Genomic DNA, 14,420 nt, shown 5'->3' with positions numbered 1-14,420 from the left:
AGGAAGGAAGGGAGGAAGGGAGGGAGGGAGGGAGGGAGGGGGGGAGGAAGGAAGGGAGGAAGGAAGGGAGGAAGGAAGGGAGGAATCTTACAGAGAGAATAAAAATTGACAGAAAAATAAATTTGAGACATGGAGAAAGATAAGACCAACTAAGCCTGACAAGAGAATTTAACAGTAAAATACTGAAGAGACAGCTGCCTCTGTTCCTACAGGCTGTCCAACTCCCAACTCCAGTTCCCTATGAGACTCAGGTATGCTCCTGGCCCTTGCTTTCCATGAAATATCTTCAGGTACTTGCAATAACTCTTCCCGCCTGCACTCCCCACCCATTTTGCTCAAGCAGTTTTAGTGGACGACCACTACATACAAGCAAAAGAATCTTGTTTAATGCCTGCGGCAAGCAGCCTCCAATATAGCCCCCCTGAACACCTCTAGGTATTCACACTCTTATGTAACACTGTCCCCTTGGGTGTGGGCCAGACTTGAGCAATGATGGAATGCCATTTCTAACTCAGGTACAGAAAGGCGGCGGCTCCTACCCTAGGGGTCTCTCTTGCCCTCCCGGATCATTTGCTCTAGGGGAAGCCAGCTGCCATGGTGGGAGCTGCCCCTGGAGAGGCTGGCAAGGCAAGGAACTGATGTCTGAAGCCAGCAGCCAGTGAGCACCTGAGGCCTTGGAAGGAGATTCTCTTCTCCTGGTTGAGCCCTAAGAGGACCACGGCCTCAGCTGACAGCTCGACTGCAATTCTACCAGAGACCTTGAGCTAAGGTGTGCCGAGTCCTGACTCACAGACACTGGGAGATGATGACTACTAAGCTACTAAATTTGGGGGTAGTTTGTTACACAGCCTGATCAGCCCACATGCCACAACGAAGAGCCAGCGCAGCCAAAAAAAAAAAAAAAAAAAAAAAGGTTAATCTCCTTTGGGGAATATTTAATCTTGCGGCAAAAACCAGTGTGAAAGACCCTAACTCCCATCAGGAGACTTTCCCGCCTGCACGCCACCCAGAATGAGCCGTGTGATGCTGGGGAGCAGCCCTCCCAGCAGCTTGGCTGCCTGACCTGAAGCGTGAGGATCTCGGTGGTACTTGATGGTATGAACGCTCCGTGATTCTATGAAGGCTCATGTCTCATACCCAACAAAAACAGCACATTGCTTTTACAGTTCTCAAGACATTATTCTGTCTTCCACGTTACAACTTTGAGTAATCATTTCCCAGAATCCAGAGTATATGCAAAATACTCAAGAAACTGCTCTCCAATGCACATCCATCCATTATGAAATCTTTTAGAACAAATGTCCCCCTAAGGAGCATAATTCATTAAATAAGATGTTTGGGGACTAAGCCACCGATAAGTTCAACATTACCTACTGACTTCAAAACGAAGTTATACCCCAATGCACGCAGGATCTTTCTGAAGCAGTTTCCCTGCACCCTTTCCTGCCCCTTCCCCACTCCCACTCCTCTTGCCCTCGACACCAGGCTGTCTTGGCAAAGTCTTCCCTGACCACATCCCCTCACCACCTAGGACAGAGATCATCATTTCAGCCTCCCTTCTACCTCTGTATATGGTATTGTAATCACTTATCTGCATATCTGTCTCCCTTAAAGGATCATTAGGTCTTTAAGGGCGAAGTCCGAGCTACATTGATCTTTGCATTCCCAGCATCCAGTGGGGAGCCTAGAACTGATTAGTACTTGGATTGACCAATATCTGTTGACCGGTAGAAGAACTGGACCTTAACCTCCAACAGGGGACATCAAATTCCCGCTCGTATGCAAAATGCCAGCATAGCACTGCCCGAGATAGCCAGGGCTCTGAGCCCAGGCATCACAGGCACCATGAGTTCCCCCTTTAAGTGATGGAAAACAGACGTCTCTCGGCCAACACTTGCTGCTGAATTCCATTTTCTCTCCAACTCCTGCTTCTCCGTGGCTGAAGACAACACATTCTAGAAATACTTCTCACAAGGAATTTACCACTTGCTAGACATGTTAGTTTAAAAGGAAAGGAAGCCCCCCTAACTTCTCAGCTTGTCTAGTTCCTCACAGCATTAGCATTCTGCTTATGTGGCCTCTTTTATCTATAATGAGAATTCCAAACTAAACAACTGTCACCACTTCTGAACTCTGGGGAAAAAAAGGAAAAAAGAAAAAAAAAAAAGCTTTATGATTAGTTTTGCAGCCACAGTCATCCTACAAACTGATCCCACCCTCAGCAATAACCGGCATTTCAAATAAAAACGGTACTGGGAACACTATATTCTAGGTAGACTTCCTGGAACAAAACAAGTGAAATGAAGGCCAAGACATCACACCCCAAGTGTCTTATAATAATACCTGAAAATCAGGTAAATTACGTACACCCTCAGGAGCAAACCAAACAACATGGCCAACGCAGGTATCAGTGATCACGCCTACCTGGCCAAAGCGTATAACGAACAATGGCCCTAAAAACTGTTGGGCTGAAGACATTCAAGAGGAGCACTGCTGTTTACTAAGAGAAGAGGATTCAAATTCATACTGGATACCCCTTAATATACTGGTTACCTGTTCACCAAAAGAGGTCTCGTAAGGGCACCTAATAAGAAGCACTTCTGTTCATCGTGTCCCACGCTTTTGTTTTATATGCTTAAAATAAAAGTACTTAAAATATTCTATAATCATCATCTTCTGTCTCAAGTTACATTCCTGGTCCCCACGAACTGCTAATTACCCCTACCTTAAGTGGTACAGAAGACATTTTGCCGTATTTCTTCTTGTGCAAACAGATTCTCTAGACAGCCTGCCCACAAAAGCAGCTGAAAGAACTATGACACACTTCGCTTGGGTAAGGCCAGACCTTCCTTCCCTGAAAGACCTCTTATTTCATGCACACGGGAATATACTGGGCCTCGTAAAACTTCAGATTCACTCTAAAAACAATACTGAACGTCACTTCAGAGGGCCTCAGAATACAGAAGGAACAGAGAGAAAATGACCAAGGTCTGGCTGCCTCTGCATGGCTCATCTCCGTGTCACATCCAGATGTGCTATGCGGACCAGGAAAGGCTCATCCTTGTAACTCCAAGCAGTGCTGCTACAGGGCTCTCAGCACACGTGGACGGTCAGCCCCAGAAGCAGGGCCAGCCCCAACCGCTCCGTTCTCCCATCTTTCTGCCAGGAGCCTTTTTAATCCTGCCGTCAAGGCCCAGGCAGCCGGCTTCCCTCTGAGCTCTGCAGCAAGGCTGCTGACCCCCTCGCTAATCCAAGGCTGCACCTTGACAACGGGGACGCTTCCTAACCAGCGATCTGTGCTACATGGGCGCCGCAGGCGTTGACTGCGCACCTTCAACCCTCAGGCTCTGGAGGAACATCTTCAGCTTCAGGAGCCACTTCCATTTCTATCTTTATAGGTAACTTTACAACTAAGGGACTGACATTTAGGGTTCAAATATTCATAGAGGCAAGGTTTAATTGTCAGGAATACAGCATCACCACATTTTTTGGAGCTTTCTTCACCTAGGCAAGCTACAAATCAAGACTTGAATTTCTAAACCTCAAATCAAATCAAGTCTTGAAATCAAATGACCTGTTCATCCCCAAACTTTTTTCCTCAAGAGTGTAACAGTGCAACACAGATACGACACCCAGAGGGGTTTCCCCCCAAGTTTTCTATTAAGCATGACCTTGAATGCCAGACCCTGAATCAAACACCATTTCTGTTCACCCACCGCCTGCCTCAGGAAGCCAGGTCACCCAGCTGCAGTGATGAGATTTGAAAAGGTCCACAAAGATACAAAACTGCACTGAGCACTCAAACCCAGCCAAAGCAACGTCAGAAAACACATCAGAGCTTTACCAACTCAAAGAGACCATCTTTATATTCCTCCTCAAAACAGACTCTCAAAGGAAAGCCCACTGTGAGTACTAAGAAAATATGAAAAACCCACACAAAAAACTAGCTGATATTAAAGTTGAAGTAAAAAATAAAACTTCTGGCTAAAAGAAGAAAAATGTACCACACCTCTCAGTATTGCACTAAAAAGGGAAAAAAGAAAGGGGAAAAAAAAGGAGAAGGCATACGGAAGACAAACGCATGACTTTTTAATTTGAACAAAGGAATCACACACCTTCCAGGTGCACCCAGAACGCCACGGCCCCATCAGCTCAGAGTCAAGGGCAAATGTTTCTGTCCACAGTACCACGAGGAGCCCCACCTCAGAGCACGTGCCCGTCCTAAGGAGTCCAAATGAGCACAGAAAGCAGCCCTGTGGGAAACAGCGGGGTTGTTCACACAGTGCCCCTGGAGCCCAGCATGCCTGCCCGTGGCCTCGGATGTGTGACAGTGACAAACGTGCAGAACTGAGACAAAGGGGAGATAGCGCTGTCCCCTTGCAGGCTGCGGCCCATGCTCACCCGGCTCCACCCACTCTTGTCTTGTCCTCACACTCTGTCCTCGACTCCCTCCATCCTTCCCTCTGTTCCTGTCACAGTGCCTTTTTACCCCAGACACAAGAATAACTTCCATTTTTGAAAAACCCAACTTAGGCTTCAACAAAGGCTCCTTCCAGAACATTCTTGGTTAAATGAGAGACGACGATGAGGTCCAGTCGTCCAGTGTCTCCTGGTTCCACACCAGAAGCCCACAGGGCCTCTCCCCAGCAGGCCACCCCCACTGACCCTGAAAACCACAGCCCCGCGCGCCGTCCAGCCCCATTCTCAAGGGCGCGAGGCACCCAACGTGGCCCAGGAGCAAAGGCACTGACCACTCGTGGGGCCGTGCCCGCCCGGGGGTCTTGCACAGGGTCGTCCCCACCCACCCCCACCTCCTCGAGGCCGCCACAGCCCCTCCACACACGCTCTGTTCAAGTCCTGCACTCCCCAAACCCAGGGGCCACCGACAGCTGCAAAGCCAGCGACTAAGCAGTGTCCCTCCCGCTGCGGAGGAGACACTACATAGCGCACGGGGCCTGCACCCGGGTGCAGGGCTCAGACAGAACCACCAGCCTCCACGGAAGAGAACGGCGTGCACAGCAAGGACCCGTGCTCTCCTCCTCCAGTTCAGGGCTGTGCGGTTAATACTTCAAGTCACACTTCTGAAAGGCAGCTTTGTTATGCTTCCTCCAGACTTCCGACAAAATGCAAGACACATAAAATTAGACATTAGATTTACCTACAGAAAAGAGTCAAATGTATGCTAACATTAAAGTGAACGTCCCTCTTCATTGCCTTTAGCTCTCGAAGACAGAAGGCAATCTCCAATTCTGTAGAGACCCTGTTTACCAATGTCTTTCACGAAAAGGAGTAACAAGAACTACACATTAAAATAACGGCCCATCACTTACACACAGCTTGAGGGGAGAAAAAAGATTATCTGCATAAACTGACAAAAGTAATTGCTCACTATAAATGAAAGAACTGCTTGATGAATGTGTGAGTTCGAAATTTTTGAAGCTGAATTTAAACACAGCATCACAACTTCAACTCTCATCCTAGATTTCAGCAGGACACACAGGGAGCCCTAAAACCTGGACTCGTAAGCAACTGTACAAAATCTAGATCCACATCTAAAAACCAGAAATAGTTCAAAGGACAACTGCGATTACACTTAATTCAACAGCTGTCATCAACTAGTATGCTAAGTCAAGGTTCATTCCTGGACAGAATCCTAAATGTGGGGTGAAACCTTTTCTTGAGGTGAAGGACAGACCTCTTAACCTATCCATCCATGCTCTAATTCCCCTGATTAATGCTAAATTTGCAGAGTGAGACAAGAGTTTATCAAATATAATCACAATATCTTTAATAGCTTCTCTTTCCCCACCAGGAACAGAATCATCCATCCACAAGAAAACGTGCTTACAAAATGTTTCAAACACTACACACTGTTGCAACACACAGCTATATTACATGTGAACTCCCATGCCGAGTACTTCCTATTTATCCTCCTCAGAGACACAAGGTCTATAATCGGAGGTGTCCAAAATAGAAGTGACTTGCATTTCACCATCCAACTGAGATTTCTGTAAAGCTCACGAAGCAATCTGGCAAGGATGTAATTGCAGTTGCTAACAATTATCTTTAGTGTACTCCAGCTGTACTTCTCTCAGTACCAGGAGCCAGCTGACATGTCTGCGGAGGCTGGTACATCTCTGCTGAGCATGGCACTCACATCTATCACACCCAATGAGCCCCCACTATACAGCCCGAGTAGGGGACAAAGACCACAAAAGAATGACCCAGGAATTAAAATTACATATGTTAGGTAATGTGTCTATCAAATAATGAAATCAGGTTGATCAAAGTAGGATAACCAGAGGAGACTAGACACTTATCCCAGAGATGTTACCATTGACCAAATATTTTAGAACTCCCTTTCAGTCCAATTTTTGAGCCATATGAAAAACAAATAAAAAAACAAAGTTTCTTTACAAAGTCAAAACTGTTGTACAGAATGTCAATATTCTGACAAAGGTGAAGAATAAAGGATTTCAAGGTTTTCCACTCCAGTATTTAAGTGTAACCTCCCCAGCAAGGCAAGAGAGAGGCCCAAAATGTAGCAATTTGGAACTGACTGTCCCTGAGATGATCTCTCTTCTCAGAGTCACCAAGAGACTTTCTAGGCAAACTCTTGCTGACTGAGGAGCCTGCCAATTTGTCAGCTGTCAGACCAACCACACTCGATTTTAGCTTCAGCACACCCCTTTTTCCAAGCTGGCAGAGAGCAAAAGAAGCCTCAGAAGAAGTAAAGGAAGGGAGCCATACGAAACAGCTATCAGCAGCACAAGCAGCTGAGAAAGGGAACAGAGGGCGAGGTCTCCTCTGACCTCTCTGCAGCTGTGGACCCAGCCAGTCAGATTCTTCCATGAAAAAGATGGGCACAAACCGCCCCAAAAAAACTCACTCAGGGCTTCCTGTGCTTATTTTTCAGCCCATCAATTCCTCTTTATTTAAAGCAGTATTTTAATATAATAAAGCACCTGTATGCATGCCTCAAAAACCTTATTCTTTGAAGAATTTTGTTTTTTAAATCCCTGGCCTTACCCTCTCTGTCACGGCACAGGCTGACGTTCCCAGGAACCCAGTTCCGCAGGCAGCCAGCCAACCGGCCGGCTGGCTGGAGGGGCCGGGTATCCGCAGGAGTCGGAGAAGCTGTCTCAAATACTCATCCCACTTTCACTGCATGGCATCATGGTATGACTTTGGAAAGATGCAACCCAGAAGGGCAATAAATGCTAGAAAGAGGATGATTTCTATTCCAAATTCTACTGCCACCAAGCTCCCACTCAAAGGTCACAGAGCTCTGCAAAACCTCATCCCACCCAGCTCTAAAACTCCACTTATCCTTCCGGTACTACCCTGAATGCTTGGTATGTTGATAGGATGAGCCCCTTGGCTTCTGCCTTCTCTGGCTATGGAAAGTTCAAACACAGGTTGCTGTAGCTCTTGCAGCACACTGCATATTTAATCCAAGAAAATCAACATGAGAGCCATGTTCATAATGACATACGTGCATCTAGTACTTTCTGGTTTATTAAGCATTTTGGTCTCATTTTAGGTCCCTTAGGTCATATGTCAAGGCAGTATTTTTTTTTAATAAATTTACTTATTTATTTAGGGCTGCGTTGGGTCTTCGTTGCTGCGCGCAGGCTTTCTCTAGTTGTGATGAGCAGGGGCTGCTCTTTGTTGCAGTGCGTGGGCTTCTCACTGCAGTGGTTTCTCTTGTTTCAGGTCACGGGCTCTAGGCGCAGAGTAGTTGTGGCTCGCGGGCTCTAGAGCTCAGGCCCAGTAGTTGTGGCGCACGGGCCTAGTTGCTCCGCGGCATGTGGGATATTCCCAGACCAGGGCTCGAACCCGTGTCCCCTGCACTGGCAGGCAGATTCTTAACCACTGCGCCACCAGGGAAGCCCTCAAGGCAGTATTTTTAAGCACGCTTTTTTAAGCAGAGAGGAAAGTGGCTCACTAGGACAGAGGCCCCACAGCAAAGGCAGAGTCATGTCCGGGGCACAGACCTCCTGATTACTGGGCTCCTGCTCCTTGCCCTCCATCAACTTCACAGACCCAGAGGCACATTCTGTAAACCCCCTGGGAAGAGCCTTCTCTCATTCTTCAGGAAAGGCAGGATAGGACAACAGTGAGTCTTGGAGCACAGAGAGGAAATGATCTCCTACCCAAGACTCCCAGAAACAAACTCAACATTTCACGATGACACGAAAGGCTGCAGGGAGAGTGAGCTCTCTCCCTCCTTCCAGCTACCAGCTGAAAATGATACTGAAAGCACGAGAGGCTCTAACATCAACTGTTGGTGCCACAGACTTACCCTGGGTGCCTAGATGTTGAATTGTTAAAGGATCTGTATTTTGAAGTATGACAAGCATGATACTGTGAATCGCTCTCTTGTGAAAAATACCAAACACTGCTTCCTTAAAGGTAAGTCCAACACTACATGCCTGGAGCTAAATCTCTGACCCTGCGTGATTAAAACAGGATTTCAAAGCTGCTCACGTGGCTTGCCTCTCATTATATTTTTCCTTTTGGTTCTGCCCTTTCCTGGATAGGAATGGATTTAATCTTTTTTTTTTTAATTTATTTATTTTTGGCTGCGTTGGGTCTTCATTGCTGTGTGCGGGCTTTCTCCAGTTGTGGTGAGTGGGGGCTACTCTTTGTTGTGATGCGTGGGCTTCACTGCGGTGGCTTCTCTTGCTGCAGAGCATGGGCTCTAGGCACGCGGGCTTCAGCAGTTGTGGCTCGCGGGCGCTAGAGCGCAGGCTCAGTAGTTGTGGGGCACGGGCTTAGTTGCTCTAAGGCATGTGGGATCTTCCTGGACCAGGGCTTGAACCCTTGTCCCCTACACTGGCAGGAGGATTCTTAACCACTGTGCCACCAGGGAAGCCCTGGATTTAATCTTTGTGTTGTTAGTTTCATCTAGCCAGAAATGTGAAAGCAATTCATCTCCTTAAGATGACAGAAACAATCAGCTTCGTAGAAAAGGGTGAGAAAATCTACAATTCCAAAAAATTATTTAATCTTCACTCCTCCCTAAAAGAAGCAGAAAAGTAAAAATCCTATTCGCAAAGTACTGTTAGCCAAAAGCACACAGGCAACAACTGAACCTCTGAAAACAAGACAGGCGTGGGCCAGGCACAGATCACTCCCTCCCTAAGTAGCTATCACAGGGTAGTTGAGGTGTGACGCTCTAGCAAGTAAGGATAAATTGGACCCCAACTCTGCTACTAACTAGCTGTGGAAACTTGAGCAAATTTCTTAACATTTAAGGCTCGATTACCTCTCCTGTAAAATGAGGAGAAAGATGTGAAGAGATTCACTACCCTCTTCCAGGATCTGCATGACCTGCGAAAGAGACTGCACCTTCCAAGATTCAGCTTCCTCATCCGTAAAGTGAGGGGCAAATGACTCCCTGATTCTAAATTAGGGAGGGAAATAAGTGAGTGGAGTGGAGGCCAGGGGGCCACAATCGTTGCTCCATGGAGCCACCACTGTATGCAGTCAGCCCACACTTGGTCGGAACATCTTCACAAACCTCACAGGCAGCATTGCTAATAAATTTTAGCCTGGAAGCAAAGTCTACAGGCATGGTTTTGCCCGTCAGGCTGGAAAGGTTAAAGTGGGATCGAGACTCGAGAAAAAGAACGCAGAAGGAATCAATTTCCATAGGCTGCAGACAGCGCAGAAACCAAGGGCAGGAGTCCGAACTCCTGCTCCAAACAGGCACTTAGGTCTGTTACCAGCTCTCTTGCCGCCCCAGCCTTACAGCAGTTGGCTTCCCCAGCTACCCTGCGGTGCCTGGGGGAGCGCCTCAAGCTTCCAGCTTCCCTGGCCATGGGAGGTTCAGATACCAGTGCCATATATCCCAGAACACATTTCACGTTTAATCCAAGAAAGTCACATGAATGGCTATGTTCATAATCACATTTGTTTATCTAGTGTTTTTTTATTTATAAGCATCTTAGTCTCATTTTGATCCTTAAGGACGTGAGACCACAGCTAAAGCCATTCATCTGAAGAGACATCTGAAATAAGACTAAACATATCACACTGTTAAACAGATTTCCACCAGCCATTGGTTTCCTTTCAGTTTGGGCATGTTTTTTTCTTTTGTCATGCTTTGAAATCTTTCTTCAGTTTCATTTTCAGTATATCACCTTATCTGCTTACCTCTCAGGTTAAAACGCAAACCAACCAAAAAGTTTCACATCCACTCTGCTTTCATTATTACAAGTCTTATTCATTCCCTACTTCCTTCTGCTTCCTCTCACTCAATAAATACACACACTGATGCTCTGACTCTGATGTCCGTCAGTGGCTGGCTTCACTCATTCATTCAACAAATATTTAAAGCGGTTCTTCAAGGTACCAGGCACTACTGTAAGCACTAAGGTTACATCAATGAACAAAAAAGTTCTAGCAGAACTTATACGCTAGAGTAGAAATATTATTACAATACATACATATGTGTATACAATGTACTACAGGTGACATGCAGTTAAGAAATCATAGTGCACAAAATGTATATTAGGATTGCTGATGGGGTGACCAGAGGAGTGTTAAAGTGGGGTGATTGGGAAGGCCTCACTGAAAAAGTGAGGCTTGAACTAAGACTGAAGGTGAGGGGTGGGGGGGGCTGGCCAAGAGAACACATGGAGAAGAGCATTCCAGGCAGAGGGACAGAGCATAGGTCCTGGAGTGACAGCATGTCTGGTGTGTTCAGGGAACAGCACTGAAGGAGGCCAGTGTGGCTAGAAAGAGCTAGTGATTGAGGAGGGCAGGCAGATCACAAAGGGCCTTGGAGTCCACTGGAAGGACTCCACTGTCAAGTTCACTGTAAGGCTTTTACTCCATGTGACATAAGGAGTCGCTGCAGTTTTTTGAGCAGAGGAGTGATGTGTTAAAGTTCTGAAAAGGATCTCAGCACAGCTGCAGTGTTGAGAACAGACCGTGGTGGGTAAGGGGAGAAGCAGGGAGACCAGTCAGGCTGCTTAGATTGCAACAGCAGGAGAGGTTTTAAGGAGGAGTCAGATTCTGGATATATTTTGAAGATAGAGAGTCATGCCTTCCTAGCCGACTGGATATGAGATGAGGGAGCTATTGGATTGTCAAGGATGACAGCTGATCCCTGGATGAAGTGGCTCCCAATCATTTTGAGGTTTGAGTTTGTCAACCCAAACTGACACTCTGGTACAGATGTTAACAATTATCCTGATTTATTTGGTCTCACCGAATTTTAAATTCTCTTCAGTCCATTCCTCTTCTTCTCCCCCCACAAAAATAATCTAATCTGGTAAATCCAGCATGTTACAGATGGAGGAAGTCCTTCCCAGAGAAACCATGGATACGACACAGTGACACAGAGCCTACCCCAGAAGGCAACCCCACACTAGTTAATATTTAGTTAATATTTGATGGCTAGTCAAGCAACAATGGAAAGTTTCCACTAGTCATTTACTGGCTCCATAACTTTGGGCAAGTCATTTCTCCTCTCTGCCTCATTTCTTGGTCTTAAAGTAAGGATAATATTACCCCCAGGGTTACTGAGCTGATGTCAAGCATTAAAGCAGCATCCATCACAGAGTAAGCAATATGTAAGGGTTGTACTTATTACCATCACTGTTGCTAAGTGTTTTTGTTTTTTCTCAATCTCACAGTAATTTTACCAGGAGTAATACCTGGGTAACTGATGAGTCTAATATAAAAAACAGGAATACCCTAACACTAAGGTACACTAAATACAAAGGCAGGCAAGTTGCCTGTGGGCATCATGGAAGCCTAACACAGTCACTGAAATTCTACAAACATTACCTGCTGTGTTTGGGCAGGGAAAACATGAACCTCATATCTTTGTGCTCTAAAGAAACTAACCTAACCCAGCTCCATGAACTTCTCTGAACCTTCCAAGACTAGCTGTCTGGAAGATCTTTCAGGGTATAAGAAATATGGTACTTAGGCACTTCAGCTTTTGTTACCTACTAAAATCAAGAACTCCTGAGATGCAGTTTTTACATGTTTACTAATCACCTAACAATCAGAAGTTAAAATACAGATATATATGTATATCTATACACTACAACTTAAGCAAATCTATTCTCTTCTCCCAGCCTCGGACAGAATGAATTTCCACGGAAAATGCCCCTGAACAACAATGACACTTCCAAGGCTCACCCAGCCAGCGATTTTCAACCCGGCTGCATCTTAGAATCACCTGGAGCGCTTTACACATACTAATGCCAAAGCCCAGTCCTAGATTTCTGCTCTAATTGAAACTGTTGAGAATGGCCAAATAGGTAAATACTACAAGTATTATTGACTGAACGTGGCAGACAGAGAGAACATTGTTTAAATAGTCAATTAGTATTTCTGGGTTTAAACTAGCCTCATACCAACTGGGTTTTGGGGTGAGAAGCCACTACAGCCCAGATTAGAAATCATCTACAGCCCAGATTAGAAATCCTCTTAACCTGCTCTATAGTCTCTCAAACCTCCCTAAACCTCCAAATCAAGAGCTGCCGCTCTTCCAAATGTTTTCTCAAAAGTGAATGATGACCAAAACTTAGATTTCTTCCAAATGAAAGAACACAACACTACTCTATTTTTTTCTGGCAAAATCCTTCTAAGCCTTACTGCCGAATAGCTGATTACAATTACTTTTATTTTCCTGTTTCCTTACTATAGGCAATAATAACATGCAGCCTGGATCTAAGAAATGAGAGTCTTCCTTTTGTTTGTATTATTTTAATCCATTATTTAAAACACAATGCCTCTACCTGATATTAGGGCACAACATAAGGGAGAAATTATCTTCAATGCTCCAACATTATATAGGACTAAGTGATGATTTCCTACAACAAAATCATTCATTCATTCCTTTAAAACACAATACTTAGTGTTTATTACATGCTGGCCACTTCTTTCAGGTGCTTGAGACCATAGGAATGATCATGACAGACCGAACTTAATATCCTGCTAGATGCTTTTAAATGCATAAATTTAAAAATAAAGTACGGTTATAGTTCAAAGGCAACTAAAGAGTAGGTCAACAAAATGGAAGTCTAAAATAACACCACTAGAAATGTCATACTGAGCCCTAATTTACTAAGTGCCTACTATAAACCAGACATTGTTTTAGTCTCTTTTACATATGGTACTCATTTAATAAAGTTGTTGTCCTAAAAAGAAGAATTTACTATTTAGAAGAAATTAAATGAGGCCAAATAATAAGAAAATTTTTCCCTTTGGTAGAGTTTAAATTTGGCTTTGCACACTAGATGGAATGTGCCATCCTAAAAGCGACAAGAATAAATTACGATAGACTTGTGCCAATTCATTCACACAAGAAATTTTTTCAGATTAGTTCAACCACATCAACTGTGAAAAGATTCAATGGTTAAAAAAAAAGTCAAGTTGTCATAAAAATATATTTCCAATTTCAAATTTTTAAGGTGAAAACTTATAAACTGTATGATGCATAAACTACCCATCTGTAGATATTAAACCACGTAGCTTATTGATAAAATGGTACTAATAAAGGTACTGTAAGACCAATAAAATAAACAACCATTACTAGGCGCAGCGATCAGTCCTTTAACTTCCTTTACAAACACTAATCCAAACCAAAAGTCATTCAAATCAATCAGAAATTCACGGGACTGTAATTCAGCCCCAAGCAAAAACGAGGGGACTTATTCCAAAGCTCTCTGCAAATCACTGTGATAATACCGTAAAGAAAAAATTTTAAAGAATTCTGGTGAAGCTATCTGACTGCAATCTCTTAAACCATCACCCCCCCCCCAAAAAAAGCTTTTTGTTGGTGGTGTTTTGGGGAGGTTAGTTTTTCATGGAAATGGGCTGAAGGCCAGCAAGTGGGGTCAACTGGCGAGTTTCCGGGCAGCTGACCCAGGCACCCAGTCCTCGGCCTGCCCAGGGTCCCCATACCCTTCGCCTTTCGGAGGACGGACGGCCTCACCCTTCTGCATGCAACTAGACGGGCGGCTCCGCCGGACAGACGGCCGGACCCCGGCCTGGACTCCGCCCAGGCCCGCTCTCGGGGGCGAAGACCCTGGCCCGCTAGCGGGTAAGGGACGAGAGCAACGGCCGCCGGGCGGGATGCGGGGCGCGCGCTCAGGCGGCGCGGGGCGTCGGAGGAATCGGAGGGACCCCCGCCCGCCCGCCCGCCCGCCTCACCGTCGATGTTCTCCCGGTCGCTGATGTGCTGCAGGTTGCAGCCCGTGTCCTCGCGGCTCAAGTCGGCGTCGGGCCGGCAGGACTCCAGCCGCGAGTGGGCATTCCTGCGGAGCTTGGGGCTGGACGACACGCAGCACGAGGCGGTGTTCCCCATGGCGGGCGCCCCGGCCCCGGCGCGGCCCCAGGTCAGCAGCGGCGGCGGCGGCGCGGCCTCGCCATGGGCGGCCCGGCTCCCCTCG

General features: G+C 46.0%; 1 protein-coding gene across 1 annotated transcript in view; it reads right to left on the bottom strand.

Moving 5' to 3' along the window:
* The window catches only part of CCNY (cyclin Y), a 126,250-nt gene extending 111,874 nt beyond the window's left edge, over positions 1-14,376 (bottom strand). Inside the window, exon 1 of the mRNA XM_029239022.1 lies at positions 14,182-14,376. Within this exon, the coding sequence (XP_029094855.1) occupies positions 14,182-14,335 (154 nt within the window). The 5' untranslated portion in view covers positions 14,336-14,376. The remainder of the gene's footprint in view (positions 1-14,181) is intronic.
* Positions 14,377-14,420: the final 44 nt, after the last annotated feature.

The sequence above is a fragment of the Monodon monoceros genome, unplaced genomic scaffold, assembly GCF_005190385.1.
Source record: "Monodon monoceros isolate NGI ecotype Baffin Bay Population unplaced genomic scaffold, NGI_Narwhal_1 Super_Scaffold_21, whole genome shotgun sequence".
Lineage (NCBI taxonomy): Eukaryota > Metazoa > Chordata > Mammalia > Artiodactyla > Monodontidae > Monodon > Monodon monoceros.
The sequence above is the reverse complement of the archived record's forward strand: the minus strand, read 5'-3'. Positions and strand labels throughout refer to the sequence as shown.